General features: G+C 41.6%; 2 protein-coding genes across 2 annotated transcripts in view; one reads left to right on the top strand and one right to left on the bottom strand.

Annotated features, from left to right (window-relative positions):
* The window catches only part of OXNAD1 (oxidoreductase NAD binding domain containing 1), a gene marked incomplete at its 5' end in the record, with an annotated part of 26551 nt that extends 10135 nt beyond the window's left edge, over positions 1-16416 (bottom strand). Inside the window, 6 exon segments of the mRNA XM_083705942.1 lie at positions 45-186; positions 6937-7043; positions 9421-9484; positions 10830-10975; positions 15810-16049; positions 16051-16416. Coding sequence (XP_083562068.1) covers positions 45-186; positions 6937-7043; positions 9421-9484; positions 10830-10975; positions 15810-16049; positions 16051-16416 — 1065 coding nt within the window.
* DPH3 (diphthamide biosynthesis 3) lies at positions 16383-19389 on the top strand. Its single transcript, XM_083706156.1, has 3 exons — positions 16383-16522; positions 17101-17175; positions 18962-19389. Exons 1-3 carry the CDS (start codon positions 16415-16417, stop codon positions 19025-19027), a joined length of 249 nt encoding a protein of 82 aa, XP_083562282.1. The 5' UTR covers positions 16383-16414; the 3' UTR covers positions 19028-19389.

The raw sequence follows: 19389 nt of genomic DNA, 5'->3' as shown, positions 1-19389 counted from the left end.
AAAAAATGAGGACAGCTAACAGCACTAAGTAAGCTTATAAATACCTGAGTGTGAACCCAATGAGCAGGAGGGTGTGTGGTTCGCTTCACTGCTAGTTCCAAAACTCCCTCTTGCTGCAGCAGACCAGGACTTGAACATATTGAGAATCCACCAACTACAGCAACTCCAGGTATAAAGAAGTCTACCCTGTGAGAAAAAAACAGATTCAAGAAAGAAAAGTCCTCTACTTAGTGTCTTCTAAAGCAAATTTCTTTTTTATCCTCTATTTAAAACTAAAGTTCCAGTTCAACTTTGTAAAGTAGTTTTATTTATTAGGACAAGTTTTGAATGTATGCTACACATTATTTGTTTTCTGGTTCCAGTTCTTACAAAATGCTACATAATAATAATGATCAGAAGGGAGGGCCGCTGGAGCTGACAGTTTCATCAATGGAGGGAGGACGCGAATGGTAGTTGGTCCCAGCCGAGCCAACCTAATAGACCTTGCAGTGTTACCTGCCCCTCAGGTGCAGCCAGACAGAATAGCTGATTGCTTCTGTAGTGATGTATAATTGAAAGGAACTTATTTATGTAGCACAGATTGTATTAACATCGCATCTTTTAGCCTTCTGGAGATCTCCCAAGGAGATGGGTGCATACAGACCCAAGTATGGTATGCATTTTACTCTGTAAAGTCAAGTCCATACTACTATGTTCATTCAGCTACAGAAGTCTGCTTCCACATCATGATCAACCATTCCGGATGAGTTAAGTTCTAAAGGTGAATTTTTCACCATGTTGCCAAAATCAACACTACTCAATTATTTTTCCAAACCAGCATCTAGGATGAGCGGGGAGCTTTGAATGTTAATTTTTTTTTACATACAGGAGTTCACAGATTATGAAGTCTAGTTACCTTGAGGTCAAAAAAAGACCCTTTATAAATGATACTTCCCAAGCTGCATTATAGCACCCTCTAGTGGCAAAATAATTCACCTGCTAAATGTTAACACTATGTGTTTGAACAGTTTAATTTAGTACAAGTTGGGCAGGGTGTTTAAACCTGTGACTGTATTTAGTGCCCTACTTGCTTGGGTTTTGTTCAAAAGCTAGTACTTCATTAAAAACGACAACCCCCATCGCCTCTGTGAGGACAAATACTCTTCCCAATTATCACTGGAATGCCTCAAAGCTGCTCTTGTGCAAATTTGCCCGTTGACACTTTACCAATTCCATAAAGGCAGGAGCTAGAGAGTTTATTTTCGCTAGCTAATCCACAATCTCATTTTAAGAAATCTCCTCCATGAGAGTGTGTATATGTGCATACTTTGGGTAACTATTATATAAAATAATATTTTTTAAATCCCTCTGAGGCCCTACTCGTGGAAGGTTGTACTTATGTGTGAGAGGGACCTTGTAACAATTAGTACCAGTAAAAATGAATAATCCACTGAGATGAAAGAAAATGCAGGAAAGGGCACCAGTGCACCAACAAGCTAAAGCAACAAGAGAATGTAAGATTTTGGGTTGCTGGTGTAACTAAAGATGCAATACACATTTTGATGTACCAATGTTAAGTTACAAAGAAAATAACTTCATGAATATACCTCAGCATTGTAAAGTAACAAAACCACCAAAATGATCTATAAAAGATTTAAGACCAGTTCTATTGTACAGAACCACAGTGGTGAAACAATGGCATGGTTCGCACATTACATTAAACCATAGTTTTAAACAAACCATGGTTTAATTTCAACTAACAGCCTGGTGGTACACACTGCTCAAAAGCTCTTGCTGCACCATAGATAAAACAAATCAGAGTCTGGCTTGTCGTTGCCATGCAAAGCCAGGCTTGTTTCTCCCAAACAAACCATGAATCCGGGTTTAGACAGCACAACAAACCAGACTCTGGCTTGTTTTATGAGCAGTGCACCAGGAGAGAAGGACCATCACAGTGCACATTCCTCACTCACATTAATCCATAGTTAACTTTAAATAGCCAAATCGGACCATTAAAGAAGCCTTGGGAGAACAAGAGCCTATTTAAAATATGACAATGACCAAACTGAGGTTGCTGAAAAGCACCTGCCCACCTAGATGCTCCAGAATCTTGCTTCAAGAGGCTCTTACCCTGTGCATCAAACCCTGTGTTTGCCTACGACAGTGATAAACAGAGGAAGCAAGACCCATTTCGTGTTATTAAGATACTGCAGTAATAAGTTAACTGTAAAACAGTATCAAGCATAAGCGAATTCCCTAACCGTTAACCTGCTAGACTGTATCACGGAAGCTCTTCACTAATTACAGATACCAGCAAGAGCTTGTAACATATTCCACACAGAAAGCTATAGATATTGTATATAATTGCATGCACATAAATGATATTTATATGCATTTATTCATAATTAAACCTAACAAGTGCTATATAAAACAGGCTATCAACCCAAGATGAACAGAAACCTGATTAGGAGGGGAGGAAAGTGGTTCCTCATAATATATGCTGGAACGCCTCCCAAGGACCATTAAAAATCGCTTTCCTTTCAAATGTTCCCCCACCCACCCACGTGCATTTCATGATTGGTATCTGCTTTCCCTGCTCTACGCACAGCCTGTTGCACAGCCTTTAAAACAGAATCTATGTGCAGAAACTCATTTCTGTGTCAACTTCTGCGTCCGGGGCAAACAGTTGCACAGTTTTTCATGAAAGTCAACCGCAAGGTTCCCCTTAACTTGAATGGAGTTGGGCTCCTCCCTTTATTTACATAAAGCTGTGTATTACCCAAGCATAGAGGTTAACGCTGGGATTTTGTAAAATCTTTCAGAGCACCCGAGAACCTCTACATTTTAAAGCCGGCAAATTGGCAAGGACTACGGCTACTTTGTGTGATCCAATCCTTATGTGCTTGGATACTTAAGGCTGCAATCCTGTGCATGCTTCTGGGAGTAAACGTCACTGACAACCATGGGACTTACGCAGGCAGATGATTGCATGGTGAGAAAATCAGTATGAATGGACTTTCTCCCCAATGCCTGCAAGAAACCTGCAAGCAAGATCCAAGCGCAAGAGCGCTCTCCCCTCATTGGGTTTCTGGCGACTGGTACTCAGAGGCATTATTGCCTCTGACTCTGAAGGCTAAGCGGAGCCATTGATAGCCTGATCCTCTGAGAATTTATTTTACAGCTTTGCAAGTTGGTGGGCCATCACTTCCTCCTGTGGGAGTGAGTTCCAGTGTTTAACTATGCACCGTGTGAAGAAGGGCTTTATTTTACATGTCCTGAATCTCCCAATATTCAGCTTCATTGGATGTTCATGAGTTCCAGTGTTATGAGAGCAAAATCCATCTCTATCCACTTTCTCTGTCACCCATACATAATCATATGAGGGGACGAAGGTGGCGTTGTGGTCTAAACCACTGAGTCTCTTGGGCTTGCCGATCAGAAGGTTGGCGGTTCGAATCCCCACGATGGGGTGAGCTCCAGTTGCTCTGTCCCAGCTTCTGCCAACCTAGCAGTTCGAAAGCATGCCAGTGCAAGTAGATAAATAGGTACCGCTGTGGCGGGAAGGTAAATGGCGTTTCCATGCGCTTTGGCTTCTGTCACAGTGTTCCGTTGTGTCAGAAGCAGTTTAGTCATGCTGGCCACATGGCCCGGAAAGCTGTCTGCGGACAAACGCCGGGTCTCTTGGCGTGAAAGCGAGATGAGCACCACAACCCCATAGTCGCCTTTGACTGGACTTAACCGTCCAGGGGTCCTTTACCTTTTACTTAATCATATAAATATTTTATCATGTCAACACTTACTTACCTTTTCTCTAAACTCAAAAGGCCCAGGCGCTGCAACCTTTCCTTGCTCCATCCTCTTGATCATTTCCGCTTATCTTTTCTGAACCTTTTCCAAGTCTACAATATCCTTTTTTGAGGAGAGGCGACCAGAAATGCACACAGCATTCCAAAGGCGGTTGCACCATAGATTTGTATAATGGCAACTTGAGTGTGGATCAGGCTGCAGTCTTAATTTGATGCCAAGGCTATTAGGAAGACGCTGCCCACCAACCCACCATGCCACAAGATATCCCATCTTTTCTTTGTGGATTATAAAATCCATGCAGGAAAGACTTGAAGAACAAAACCCCACACTGGGCAAAATATTCCAGCATTGCAGGGGGTTGGACTCACGTGGTCCCTTCCAACTCTGCAGTTCTATGATTCTATGAAACACCAACACTCATATTGCTTCCTTAATCTTTATGGCAGCCCTGTGTTTAATCATTCACCTGCTCGCCATAGGTGACAAGGAACTGCATGCAAGTGAGCAAGTGGGCTAGCAGAAGAGGGATGCAGTGCTTTGTGCCTCCTCTACACCCAGTATGGAAACCAAGTGGGCTACCAGTGAAGGGAAGCTCTTCTTCTATAGAAATGCAGCAAGCATCATCTGTTAGCCCTGCAGGCAGACTAATAAACATTTTTCTGGGCCCGTAAACTTTGCAGGCTTATTTACAAAGCTACTTAAGAAGGTAACAGTTGTTAAGTCAAACAGCATTACAGTTTTATAGTAAATAGGCTGGAAAGCTTAAAACAAAAGAAGAATAGTATCTTTCACTATATATCTCCCTAGACTACGATTCAAGAGAGACTGAAGCATGCAACAATCTAAGAGATACTGCTATGCAGATTCTGGCAAGCTGCATCTGTGATGGCAGACATATTTTCGAAGTAGGCATATCTTGAACAAAATACTAGCTCCTTGGAAGCGGCTATGTGACTTTTGTATTATGCAAAGGAGTTGTGCATGTTTGCATTACGAAGAGAAACCCTGCCACGAAGAGAAACCCTGCCACTTCATTACAAAAGTAGGCCGATTAACCTTTTCTCTCGTGGCCTAGTTCTTAGTATCTCTCATTAGAACACAATCACACTTATGGGCTGCACTGGCAGAAAGTTAGCATGCCAAACAGAATTAGAATACTTTAAAAGGAAGATAATGAAAAGAGTAATTATAATTACAGAACCCAGTTTTCAGTATGATAATTACCAAAACATTTTTGAAGGGTAAATGTTTTTCCAAGAACCAGCAAGCACAAATTTAGTATGCATCTGTGCACATGTGCAAAGGCTGCTGCAAATTGCTCCACAAACATGAATTATTGCAATCAACATCTTGTTTTCTTGTTCTAAATGTAAAAGGCTGCAAAATTAACACTGAACTAGTTGCTCATGCTATTAGCATCCTATCAGATAAAGTTCGATTCCTATGAAACCTGTTCACCAGATGGAGCAACAAAAATGGGGCTGGGAGGGCAGGAACTCCCCAACCTGACAAGCACAGAATCCAATTCAGCCTACAAAGTTTCAAATGAATTATCCAGATAAAAAACTCACAGATCCTGAAAGCATCGCACAATACACCCCAAACAACTCATTCTAATGTGCACTGTTCAATAAGGAGACCAAAATTGCAAATTGGATCCGAGGAAATGTGAGCAGAAGGAAAATAATCATTATTCCTTTTCTAACAAGATTTTTCAAAACAGTTTGCACAAAACTACAGTAAGAGTCCAGGATGGTTCGTATGCTTCCACTTCAACATGAAGTTTTGGAAGTTCTTATAAATGTGGACTAATGTATTTGGATTCAGTTTCACTTCTCTTGCGTGATGCTCTGATGCGCAAAGTGTGTAAAACCCTGTGCAGAAGCATATACAGTGGTACCTCGGGTTAAGTACTTAATTCGTTCTGGAGGTCTGTTCTTAACCTGAAGCACCACTTTAGCCAATGGGGCCTCCTGCTGCTGCCGCGCCGCCAGAGCATGATTTCTGCTCTCATCCTGAAGCAAAGTTCTTAACCTGAGGTACTATTTCTGGGTTAGCGGAGTCTGTAACCTGAAGCGTATGTAACCCGAGGTACCACTGAACTTAGATCCAGCTGTGCCCAGGATCCAAATAACTCTTGGTCAGACCACACCTGGAATACTGTGTCCGACTCTGGGCACCACAATTTAAAAAGGATGTTGACAAGCTGGAACATGTGCAGAGGAGGGCAACCAAGATGATCAAGGGTCTGGAAACTATGAGGAGCACTTGAAGGAGCTGGGTATGTTTAGCCTGGAAAAGAGGAGACTGAGAGGAGATATGAAAGCAACCTTCAAGTAGCTTAAGGCCTGTCACATGGAAAAGGGAACATGCTTGTTTTCTCCTGCTCTTGAGGGCAGGACATGAACCAACAAATTCAAGTTACAAGAAAGGAGATTTGGAATAAACATTCAGAAAAACTTTGTGACAGTAAGAGTTGTTCAGCTGTGGAACAGACTGCCACTAGAGGTGTTGGATTCCTTGGAGGATTTTAAGCAGAGGTTGGATGGCCACCTGTCATGGATGCTTTAGCCGAGATTCTTGCATTGCGGGAGGCTGGACTAGATGACCCTTAGGTGCCTTCCAACTCTATGATTCTATGAGGCATGCACAGGGCATTCCCTGTGAAACTGCTGACTTTCTCATTCTTTGAGCAGTGGCTTCCCACATGCTGTAATGCAACCTGCTTTTGAAAGTCTTCAAAAGAGGTTTCTCCTGCAACACGTGGCGATATTAACTAAAATCATTTGCAACAGGCACAGAAAGCACTCTGTCGCCCAGGAGATTTGTATGTGGAGTGCGCTTTTGGAATTCTTAAGATACAGCTCTCTCAGGAAAAAATGTAGCACAAAGCGACAAATTGGGGCGATGCAAAAAGAGTTATAATTGAGGTTTATTCTATTTGATGAGCAGGGAGATAAAATTTGGACAAATTCCCAAACCACTTTTACCAGCTGTTTCATAGAAAGCTGAGAAGAGGAGAAGCCCATGTCTCTGTGAATACCACAGAAGCTGATTGCTTGGATAAATTTGCAAAAATGTCTTGAAAAATTAGGCTTGCCCTCAAAAGTTTCCCCTCTTGTTTAATAAATCCAGAAGAAGGAACTTTACCATTGTCCTGCTTTAAAAGTAAATTCTTTATCTGTGACTGCCAGACGGAGACGTTTAACTGTTTCAGATTCGCTGGTGATTCCACACACTTTTGCTTGCGAAATGATCTAAAAGACAAAAATCACTGTTACCAATACCACCACTACTGTTTCAAGAAAGAATCTCAACATTTTCAATGGTGAGAATATCCCAAGTGCTGAAACCTCCTTCCAGTCATCCATCACCAATATTGAAATGAGACAACTCAGTCTCAGTCCTACAAACATGACTCAAACATCTACAGAACAACCCACAGCATGCTAATGCAGAAGTAAGTCTCACTATGTACAGTGGGGCTTATTTCCCAGGAAGCGTTTAGGATGATAGCCTTGCAATTCTTTTATTCCCAAGGATTAGGAATTTCATTCTGATGCCTTTCTCTCGCTAAATCCCATAAACTGGGGGGGGGGGGGGGGGGCCTCTATGAATTTAAGATCTCTGCATCACTGTGTTCTTCTATGGATAGGAAACCGAGTTTATTGATGGTCTAATTGGGAACAGTAGTGGGGATTTATTTTAAGTTTATTTATTATAATAATAATAATTTATTACAGATAGGTAGCCGTGTTGGTCTGCCATAGTCAAATAAAAAAAAATTCCTTCGAGTAGCACCTTAAAGACCAACTAAGTCAGTTCTTGGTATGAGCATTTCGTGTGTATCTGAAGAAGTGTGCATGCACATAAATTTATTATTTATACCCCACCCATCTGGCTGGGTTTCCCCAGCCACTCTGGGCGGCTCCCAACAGAATATTAAAAACATGATAAAACATCACAGATTAAAAACTTCCCTAAACAGGGCTGCCTTCAGATGTCTTCCAAATGTCAGATAGTTGTTTATTTCCTTGACATCTGATGGGAGGGTGTTCCACAGGGCGGCCGCCACTACTTAGAAGGCCCTTTGTCTTCCTCCAATAGGTTCTGGGCAGTTCCCCCCTCTCCCATTTTAACTTCACAGCAACACAATGAAGTAGCTTAGGCTGAGAAATGCTGAGCTATTTTTCATGTAACATCCAACCATTGGACTTTGCACCACTGCTGCATCTGATTGTGCCACGTAAACAAACCAGAGTCTGGCTTCTTGTACTGTAATGTCTGAGCCCAGGCTCTTGTACCAACCACAAGCCCTAACAAACCTAGGTTTGCTTGACACCACCTTGTTTCTTCCCCCATGTGACACAGTCAGGAGAATGGGTGCAGCAAACCACTTGTGTTTATTACACCATACTTTATATCTAACTATGGTTTAAATTTGTGTGCAAACTGGGCCAGTGACTGATCCAAGGTCAGCCAGCAAGCTTCACGGCTGAATGGGGCTTTAAACCCAAGTCTTAGTCGAACACTAACCACTATACCATGGGGCTCTCCAAAGGCCTCAATCTACACCATTCCTTAACTCTGCTGCGTTTTCATGACTTTTACAGTCTGCACACTCTAAACTACTATTTGGAATTATTGTGTTCACTACAGATATTTTAATATTCTGAAAAGCCAGGTTCTTCAGATGACTTGTGCAGGTCCAAAAGTACAGAGATTTTAAAAACAAAACAAAACCACCAACACCATAATCTCATCAAATTCCAGCTATGACTCTGTCATTTCCCATCCAGCAGGATTGGCGTCTAACAAATGAAATGTAACCAAGCTACATTTTAATTTGAAACACATGGCAGGAAATGAATTTCTCCCTAAAAAAAATATTTGAACATGTCTACTGTCCAGTAAAACAACAGGACACTTGCCAGTTAAAAGCTAACACACTTTTTTAAATATAACTTTAATAGACAATGTCAAACAACAGCAACGAAAGAACAGTCACGCTAGTTAAATCATTTACGGCTTTCATGCTGGCCCCAGTGAAGCCCCAGGGTAGGAAATGACTAGCCTTACCCTGTTCACATTAACCTGTGACCTAATCTGTGGACAAAAATATTATAGCCATGACTAGATCCTGCATGCAAAGTTGTTATGGGAAACAGGTTTGAGCTAGAGCTAAGAAGCAGAATAGGACTGTCCCTCATTTCCCTTCATACTCATCCAGCACAGTCATGAGGAGTCTGGGAGATTTTGCTTCCCTTTTTCCTTAACCGCAGCTTGTTGTTTTGTCTGACCTGACAAACTGTGTTAATGTTGACTACTGCTTGTTAGAAACAAGCCATACTGAAACCGTGTAATCACAAAAAGATGATAAACGAAACAGAATCACAGAGAATAATTAATAATAATAATAATAATAATAATAATAATAATAATAATAATAATAATTTATTTATACCCTGCCCATCTGGCTGAGTTTCCCCAGCCACTCCGGGCGGCTCCCAATCAAGTGTTAAAAACAATACAGCATTAAATATTAAAAACTTCCCTAAACAGAAGGGCCAAGTCTCAACCAAACTTATCCAAGTTCTTTGGCACATGGTAGATTTCAGGCTGTATGATACCAACCTCCTGTCGAAAGTCATGTGCTGTTCTCTCCAGATGATCTGGCTTTCTTTTTGATTTCATGTTGCTTTGAATGAAAGACAAATTAAGACCGTAATTACCCAATTTTATTGTATAGCTTAAATAAAAAAGCTCATTGAAGGCCTGTTTAAAGTTGGGATTCAGTTGTCGCTAGTCACTAAGAACAAAACTCTAAGGCCAAGAACAGAACTGAGCCGCCAGAAGAGACAAAGCCTGTCAAATTCAGCACTGTTTCCAACAGTAACCATCATTATGCCTTTGAAAGTCATATATAGGGAATGGGCATTTTGTGCCTAGGGTCTAAAATTCAGAGGTATAGAACTTCTGAATATTGAGCTTCCATTTAATTATCATGGTTCATAGACTTATCATCCATAAGATTTTCTAATCTTCAACGTCTGTATGAAGATAATAGGAGAGTTTATCCAGGGATTTGTTTCCAGGTACTTAATGAGTATCTGGAAACAATAATGGGATGACTGAGAACCAATAAACTGACAAGACGGAGGAGGTACTGTTGGTGGGCAGCTTCTGAATCTAGGAGGTGGTTGGACAAACTGTTATGGGGTGCCTGAAGCACGAATGGATACTCCGAGATCCATCTTTGAAGTTCCAAATACACTTTTTTGTGCTGCAGATGATTCAGCAGCTACAGCCATTCCTGGACCTTGTTATGGTGATCCACGCCCTGATGACCTCAAGCCTGGATTACAGCAATGTGCTCTACACATGGCTGCCTTTGAAAATGGCTTGGAAACGGCAACTGGTGTCCAAGGCTGCCAACCGATTACTGAGCAGCATGCCATTTCAGAGTCACCGTAACACCTATTCTCCACAATCTGCTCTACCCTGCCTGTTCACTTTTAAGCCCGTTTTGTTTTTTAAAGCCCTAAATGACCCAAATATTCATCTCCTGTCATGTGCCAGCCCAGCCACTGAGATCTCTGGAGGAAAACCTTTCTGGGATGCCACTGCCAGCTGAGCCCCAAGGGGTGGCGACTCAGTTGAGGGCCTTCTTGGCTGCAGCATCCTCTGTGAAACACCAAGTCTCTGGAGGTCCATCAGTGATAATATTTACTCCAGTTTCACTGGGTGTTAAAAATGTATCCCTTCAAGCTTTCTCGAGGTGGTCACCAATTAGGTTCTGGGAAAATGGACTTGTAGAAGACTCTATGGGATTGTTTCCCATATGCTGCTGTTTTAAGGGTGAATATGTTTTTTTGGTTTAATCTGCTCGGGTATGTAAATGACAATGTGATTTGCGAACCCCTCAGGGCTTTTTGACATTACAAGTGACATATAAATTTAAAGAAGTGTAATAAATGTATTATGGGGATATTTCCATTTCTCTCAACATGTATTTTAGTATTTAGAGGACACAAACATCTTACCCATTTACTGTGCAATAACATAGCGCCGCATGTTTCAGATGTAAGATAGAAGAACAGATGGGAAGAACTCCAGCAGTACTTCTCAGCAACGGAGGAATAGCAAAAACAGCAGCACAGAGCATAGCGTTCTCTAGTCTTACAAGCACCTGCAGTTTAAAAAAACAGCACAGTTAACAATTGTAGTTTTCTTTAAGTTTTTTGAAAAGCTTGATTTTTCAGTTTCCTAAAATACTTGTTCAATTAGCAAGTATCGACAATAGTGTCAAACAGCAGACCTGTACAATTCTAAGGAGAAAAAAATAACATATTTTCCAAATACTTAAAAGAGGAGTTACTTATCACAAAAAGTATGCTGCTGGCTTGGTGATGTAAGTGAAATGATCTCATTCCTGGACTGCTGACATCACAGAAACTTTCCATGAAACAGGCACTCACATCATAAACACATCTCTCACTCAGACTACAGCTGCTTCAGTCAAAGACACCTAACCCGAAGACAAGATTCTTCTCATTACTATATATGTCTCTTCAAGTTAACAAATGCCCTTTAGGGAATGTGTTGATGTACTACAAGCCAGTGTGTTTGTGTGTGTGCAATGGAAGGCAGCCCTGTTTAGGGAAGGTTTTTATGTTTGAGATTTTATTATTTTTTGTATTTTGTTGGAAGCTGTCCAAAGCTCCATTGATTATATTCTCTGCAGCCAAAGATGGAGAAGCTCTATACAGTCAGCAAAAACAAGACCTGGAGCTGACTGTGGCTCAGATCATCAGCTTCTTATAGTGTTTCAACTCACAGCTTTATAACACAGACACAACTACTGCATTTAATATTCCACTCTTTTTGTTGTCTATTTTCAAGTGTGTTACGTGCACAGCAATAGTTTGTATAGGCTTTTACAGCTGCAACATGCTGTACACTTTTTGTGTCTACTAGTGACATCTGCTGGTGGATAATCTCTTTGACTTTAAGAAGCAATACCCTCCCAAAATCCCAAATGTTTCTTTCCATGACATTAAGGAGGTAGTTTAGAACAATCAGCCACTTCAAGAACCAAGATGAGGTTTCTCTTCTGTATGATTTAGCTCCATTTCTGCGAACTTTGATATACACATGTATTAGTCTCATTATGTCACTGGGAATAGCTTAGTGGTTGACTCCTTGACTCCTTAAAGTCATCAAATCTCCAGAGCTCTCTTATAATGTCAACACATTTAGCTAATAAAACAAACAAACCTGTTCAGTTCTCCCTCACATTTTCCTCTCTCTATCTCTCCCATGAATGCTGGCAGCTTTCACAACACTTTGTTACAGATATATTCAAACACAGGTGGGGATGTATATACATTTATCACCATTTCTGGGCACATGTGGATGCTAAATTAAATAAGCAGGGACAAAAGATACTGGCTCCGCAAGTTAACTAAAATCATTACAATCTTGCTATACATTTGAAAGAATGATAGGTAGATCATATAAAACAACAGTATTCGTTTTCTAAGATAAACGCTGAACAGAATCCTATTCTTCTGCCTGGATTTTACGATATGTGAAACTAGATTCAACTAATAGGTAATTCAGGTTGCAGTTCCATATACATTTTCTTGAGAGGATTGCTCAGTTGGTTAGAGTATGGTGCTGATAACACCAAGGTTACAGGTACGATCCCAAAGGAACAACTGCATATTCCTGAATTGCAGGGGGTTGGACTAGATAATCATCAGGGTCCCTTTCAACTCTAGGATTCTGCAATTCTAAATTCCATTGACTTACTCCAATGTAGACATGTATAGAATTGCACTGTCAAAGAATAATCCAACATCTGTGATCAGGCTCAATGCTGATGTAATTGTGTTAATCTCAAAATCATGACTACAACAATGGAGCTGATTGGGATCCATATATTTCTTGCCTCACCATCCTCCTTTCATCTCATGCATAAATCTTCCTTTCCTTGGTGCAACATTACAACTATACCAACTGTGGTCTGAGCATGGTTATCTTGAACAGTGATGCATTATGGAGTCTGAAAAAGGAAGAGTGGGGGCAAACCCATGCAAAAGGAGGGATAAGATACTCATGATTCCAATACATGCTAAAAATCTCCTAACCATAGATAGCATATTGTGAGCATTATATCTGTCCTAGGCATCAGAGAAAGCAAATGGACAATGTACTATGGACACATACATAGGGGAAAAAATTGTTTCACTTGTGGAAATGTAGTGTACATATTGCTCAACACTAAGTATTTTTACTCAGGATAAACCCCACTGATTTCAATGGAGCTTACTCATAAATAAATTTGTACAGGATTGCAGGCTGAAAGTAACACACCTCAATGACTGTGTTTTGGTTGCAGACAGCCATCTTTTGTACTATTTTCAGTTTTGCAAAGCCCTACTTGTTTGCATCAAAATGTGACAGATGCAAGAGAGAGTTTGCCAAATGAAGTCACTTGAGAGGTCTATTTTAAATAATGGGAAACAAATATATTGGGAAATAAACCTGCCAGATGTCAAGGTAAGATATGATCAGAGCCTAAACATTTTCCAGACAGTCAGAACCTTTCTGGTACAGATGCCTTTGAGAACTACAACTGACTAGGTTAGTTACAGATAGGTAGCCGTGTTGGTCTGCCATAGTCAAAACAAAAAAAATTCCTTCCAGTAGCACCTTAAAGACCAACTAAGTTAGTTCTTGGTATGAGCTTTCGTGTGCATGCACACTTCTTCAGATACCAGGTATCTGAAGAAGTGTGCATGCACACGAAAGCTCATACCAAGAACTAACTTAGTTGGTCTTTAAGGTGCTACTGGAAGGATTTGTTTTTGTTTTGACTAGGTTAGCTGTGTGTTTATTTTTTTATAATTCTATGTTGGGTGTGCTCAGTTTGTTTAGTTTTCAGGCTACAACTTTCCACAAAACTATTTTGCAGCCCAATCCTATGTACATCTACTCATAAGTACATCCCTGAGTTTATACACACACAAGTGTGTGTGTGTGAATGAGTGCAGCCTTAACACCAAACTTTGAACTGAACAGATGCACCTTATTTCAGATACCACAGCACTCATGTATCTCTTATGTTTGGACTAATCTTGACACCTGAAATGGCTCATTAACAACTATGACTGACAAGACACTGAAAATGATCTACCATTAGGCTGAAATGTAGGCAAGAACTACTTAAACTTAACCAACCTGCAGTTCCAATTTTCAGTTTACAGCCCACTGGAGAACAAACCACTCTTACTAAGAGATATAAAAGAGGTTCTTCATCCAATACTGACTCATCCCTCAAAGTTTTCCTGAAGGCAAACACAATAAAAGCTAGTCACAATGCCATACTTTACAAACACAAAATGCTTTTTGAACAGGAAGTGGGGTATATGAAAAACCCAGCAATAACCATGAAGTGCCAATAAATGCCAGCTTCGGCAGGAGTGGCCAGAAGCAGGGCACCAATTGCCTTCAGGATCTGATTGGCTACTGTGGCAAGAAGAATGATGGACTAGATGGGAGAGCCAGTATGGAGCGCTTAGAACCAGGCTCAAATCCCCACTCAGCCATCCCCTTCATAAACTATCCTTCTGCCTAGCCAACCTCACAGGGTTGTTGTGAGGATAAATTGGGGATGGGAGAAAAGGGGTAAAAAAACCATGTAAGCAAGCAAGCAAGCAAGCAAGCAAGCAAGCAAACAAACAGATGGATTGACCTAGATTGACACAGCAGGGTTCTTCTTGTGTCAGTGTGGGGGAGCAGGGAGGGGGGAAGGAAAGCTTTGTCGGAAAGAGCCAGTGGCAGTGTAGTGGTTAGTGTCTGTCCGGGACCTGGGAGAGACCAGGATTCAAATTCTAATAACAATAATTTATTACCTACACTGTACTCAGTACTTTTTTTCAGAAGGGGAACTCAAGGTTACGCAGTACCGGCACCTCTCTTTGTTGTTGTTAAAAAGTGTGGCACGTACTGTAACAACTTCATGGTGAGTACTGGCACCTACAGCCATATCTTGGAAGTTGAACAGAATCTGTTCCAGGAGTCTGTTCAACTTCCGAAACGTTTGGAAACCAATGTGCAGCCAATAGGAAGCAGCTGAAGCCCTGTCGGACATCCAAAAATATTTTGCAAACCAGAACAGTCACTTCCGGGTTTGCGGCGTTCAGGAGCCAAAACGTTTTAGAACGTTCGCAAACCAAGGTACGACTGTATTTTCCTAGGGGGGAAAAGCACAGCTTATACTCCACCCATCCAACTGGGTTGCCGCAATCCTTCTGGGCAGCTTCCAACTTAAATATAAAAACACAGCGAGACAACAAACTTTAAAAAAGGCTTCCTAATATAGGGCCTTCAGATGTCTTCCATTGTCCCTCCAGACAAACAGAAAATTTATTATTATTATTTATAGCCCCACCCATCTGACTGGGTTTCCCCAGCCATTCTGGGCAGCTTCCTGAACATATGAAAACACAATAAAACAACAAACATTAAAAATACAGGGCTGCCTTTGGACTTCTAAAAGTTCTGTAGTTGTTTATTTCCTTGACATCTCATGGGAAGGCGTTCCACAGGGCGGGTGCCACTACCGAGAAGGCCCTCTGCCTGGTCCCCTGTCACTTCACTTCCTGAAGTAAGAGAAACTGCCAGAAGGTCCTCAGAGCTGGACCTCAGTGTCTGGGGGTGGAGACGCTCCTTCAGGTATACATTCTGTATGGGCTACCAAGCTTCCTGGGTGACCTTGGGCCAACAATTCACTCGCTCGCTCTGTCCTACCTCACGGGGTTGTTGTGGGGGGTGATTGTGGGGCGGGGAGACTCACCTCGAGCTCCTCGGATTAAAAAAATGGTGGGATATAAATGCGATATAATAAATAAGCACATCCTAAGTAAAGCCCAGTGAAAGTCCTCCTGAAGGGGCTTCGCTCCGGTGTGAGAAACCCCGGGTTGCCCTTACTCTTGCGGGTCCCTTTTCAGACTCACCCGCCTCTCGCGGGGTCCAAAAGGGCGAAGGGAGGCGACTCCGCTGACTCCCTCAGGACGCGCCGCCCGGCCTAGCGAAGGCCTCAGCTTAATAGGCCCAGTCACGAGCAACCGGCACCCGCACCGCCACTTCCTCTCCGGCACAACAACGGCATCTTGCGAAGAGGGGGCGGGAAGCCAAAGTCCGCTGCTATGATTTCGGCACTTCCGGCCCAGTATCGGAACTCGCTTTCCCGCCCTTTAAGAAAGCGTAGAAGGGCTTCACCATAGAGACGCAGAGGGGCAGAGCGACGTCACTCCGCTCTCGAAGGCGGAAACAGTAACCGGGTGCTTCGAACTCACATGCAGCCGATATAGGTTTTTTCCTATTTCTTCCGTCCATGTGTTGCTCGGGTGCACTCGATCCACGATTGGTTTCCAAGACATCGCGAGAGTGACGTCGTTCGCTTTTTTCTTCTTCCTGACAGCCGATTGGTGCAGCGAGCCTGTGTGGCGTCAACCCGGGACAAAGATGGCGGCGTGCAGTTTTTTCCCGTTTCCAGCGGCTCCCGGTCGGCGTTAGTAGAAACCTGCTCATCGGGGAGACGGTAGATCCGGTCTGAGGCATGTCTGTTTTCCACGACGAAGTGGAGATCGAGGACTTCGAGTTCGATGAGGAGACGGAGACCTACAGCTACCCGTGTCCCTGCGGGGACCGGTTCCTCATCACGCGGGTAAGCGGAGTGGGGTGCGCACGCGTCTATTCTGAATTCAGAAGTATCTCCATACATAGGGAGAAGGTTTGGATCTGGGGTTATTGACGGGGCTGTTTCCTCTGAGAGTGTACAGGGAACAGAGAGTGTACAGGGTACAACAACCCTGGCAGAGGGCCTTCTCGGTAGTGGCACCCGCCCTGTGGAACGCTCTCCCACCAGATGTCAAAGAGAACAACTACCAGACTTTTAGAAGACATCTGAAGGCAGCCCTGTTTAGGGAAGCTTTAAATGTTTGATGCATTACTGTACAGTATTTTAATATTTTGTTGGAAGCCGCCCAGAATGGCTGGGGAAGCCCAGCCAGATGGGCGGGGTATAAATAATAAATTATTATTATTATTACTCCTGCTTCTACCCTTCATTTTCTTCTACATGGCTCTCTACTCTGCCTCTTGGATCTTACTAGCCTTTGACAAGAGGGTTGAATTGTGCTGATACTCTTTATCACAAACAAGGAAGTGCTCGTCTCCTTCAAGAATGACTGATTACTGCTTTGCCCTGTCCAGGCGATGATAGACTCTTGTGTGTCATTGCAGGAGGATCTGGAAAATGGTGAAGAAGTAGCCACTTGTCCAAGCTGCTCACTCATAGTAAAAGTAATCTACGATAAGGTGAGAAGTCGTCTGGGGCACCTGAGGTGCTTGTCCTCATAAATGTGTCCTCATAAATGTGTACATAAGAAGCTGCCTTATCCTGAGCCAAACCAATGGCCCATCTAGCTCATTGTCAACAGTGACCGGCTGTGGCACTCCTGAATTTCTGATGCGAGTCTCTTTCATCCCTTCCTGGAGATGCCAGGGATTGAATTGAATGTTAGAAGTGCATGCAAAGCAGATGCTCTACCAGTGAGCTACGGCCTTTCCCTATACACTTCTTTATGAATTTTTTCTTGTTCTTCATGTAAAGTATTGGGCAATTATAGTAAACAGTGCTATAGGAACAGTTAAAGCTTTGAGGCAACAAATGCACAGGTTTCATGTTTCATGCTATGACTACCAGGATGTGTTCTCCGTTCCCGTTTGGTTTGTTCTAGACCAGGGTGGATAAAAAGCAATGATTTAAAAAATGAGAATAAAAAAGTCCTATTTTTAAAAAAAATAAATCTTTTTTTTAATTTAAATTGGATTTTTAAAATAAAATGTTTTTGGAGGGAAAAATCTTTCTAAACATAGTTTTCTATTTAAGTTACATTATGGTCCAAAGGCTATTCATCAGGAAATAAGGATTTGTTTTTCGTTTTCATGTGTGCTGAAACTCAGTCTAAGGGTTTTTTTTATGTTTAACCACATCAGTTAACAAACATGGATATACATATGCTGTAATGTTATCATTTTAGTTAAATAAATTGTTTAAATTGTTATTAAGGAAATGATTATTTTTCTCCTTCCAATAAAGTACAGCAGAAAAGTTGTCCAAATATAAACAGCTACCTTATTAAACCTCTCAATAATGTCATAATTATTTGTCTATGTATTTCTAATAGTATAACGAAATCAGTAATTTTTGATATAACTGTAAAAACTACTCGGGAAATTTATTATTCCAAAAATGAAACCTTTATCTGGTTGTAAATATTAAGATTATACCAGCGGGAATGTCTTTCTGTAAAAAAAATGATTTGAATCAAGTCTTACTGACTAGTGATTTAAATTGTGATTTAAATTGTGGTTTAAATCAATTTGATTTAAATCAAATCCACCCTGTTCTAGACTGCTGTTCTCATTTAAGTCCTGTTGATTTCAGTGGGAACTAAGTGTAATTAAGTTGGTCTGGATCTAAAAGGGTTGTCATATTTCAAAAAATAAAAACCAGGACACCCTGAAAGTTGTTGAACTTTTTAAAGGAAGACCCAAAGTTGTTCAGCTTTTTTTTTCTTCACAAAAACACCCCCCCCCCGCCCCCAATTGACTTGCCAGATCCAAGAAAAAGCGGTACCTTTCAGAAATTCCCCCCAAACATCAATTCTGCCTTTAAAATCACGAATGTATGGAAGCCCTAGGATCCATACATCTGGTGACATCTGATTGTGTTCACCAGCTATCAGAACTGATTTAACACTTGAGCCTACAGGGCTTTCCCTTTCCTCATCTCGACAGTTTCCCATGCACACCCAAAATCTGCTCTTAACAGGTTGGGAGATCAGATTTTGCAGGAGGGGGCTACAGTGGGAAGTAGAAGAAGAGGAAGTCTAATTGCATGAGACTCGTGTGACACTTGTTATCACCCATTATTTTCAGTTTTCACCTTCTGAGACATCCATGCACTTGGCGAAATAATTTGCTTGCAAAATATAATTGTAATCATTTTGCGGGCCACAAATTCAGCATGAATTTTAGACGAGGGTGGCAGTGACTACTGAGAAAATGTATGACACCTATTTTTTAATATCTATTTTAGGAACAGTTTATGTGTGGCGAAGAAGTCTCTGCACCACCAGCAAACAAAGAACTGGTTAAATGCTGATGATCGCTTGATGAACTTTGCTGTTCCTGGAAAATTTGGGCAGAAAGATGCAAGCACGCCTGTTCTGAAGAGACTTTGCATATAGCAAATTGCTCTTTCTCATCAGCTTCATCAATAGTTTGAGAAAAAGAACTGATGTGTCCAAAAATTTCATGTATTTGTGTGCATAAGTTCTTAATATATTTAAATACATGGAATATTCTTCCACATGTGAGATTGAAAAGGGTGACAGCCTACAATACATGAAAGTGTTAGAAGTGCTTGTTGCACTTCTCGGACAATGGATTCTTCTATGTGGTGTACAGAACGAGCTGCTAGATCCTATAATATGAGCAAGAAGACTATGCTGTGTTTTTTTTAAA

This window comes from Podarcis gaigeae (genome assembly GCF_964106915.1).
Source record: "Podarcis gaigeae genome assembly, chromosome: 12".
In the NCBI taxonomy this organism is placed as follows: Eukaryota; Metazoa; Chordata; class Lepidosauria; order Squamata; family Lacertidae; genus Podarcis; species Podarcis gaigeae.
This window is presented reverse-complemented; position numbering and strand designations above follow the sequence as displayed.

Bases quoted from the DNA above. Each gene is read 5' to 3' on its own strand.
- DPH3 (XM_083706156.1), top strand. From the start codon at position 16,415: ATGTCTGTTTTCCACGACGAAGTGGAGATCGAGGACTTCGAGTTCGAT. The intron at 16,523-17,100 runs GTAAGCGGAGTG...GTGTCATTGCAG, and splicing joins ACCGGTTCCTCATCACGCGG to GAGGATCTGGAAAATGGTGA. The intron at 17,176-18,961 runs GTGAGAAGTCGT...TATCTATTTTAG, and splicing joins TAAAAGTAATCTACGATAAG to GAACAGTTTATGTGTGGCGA.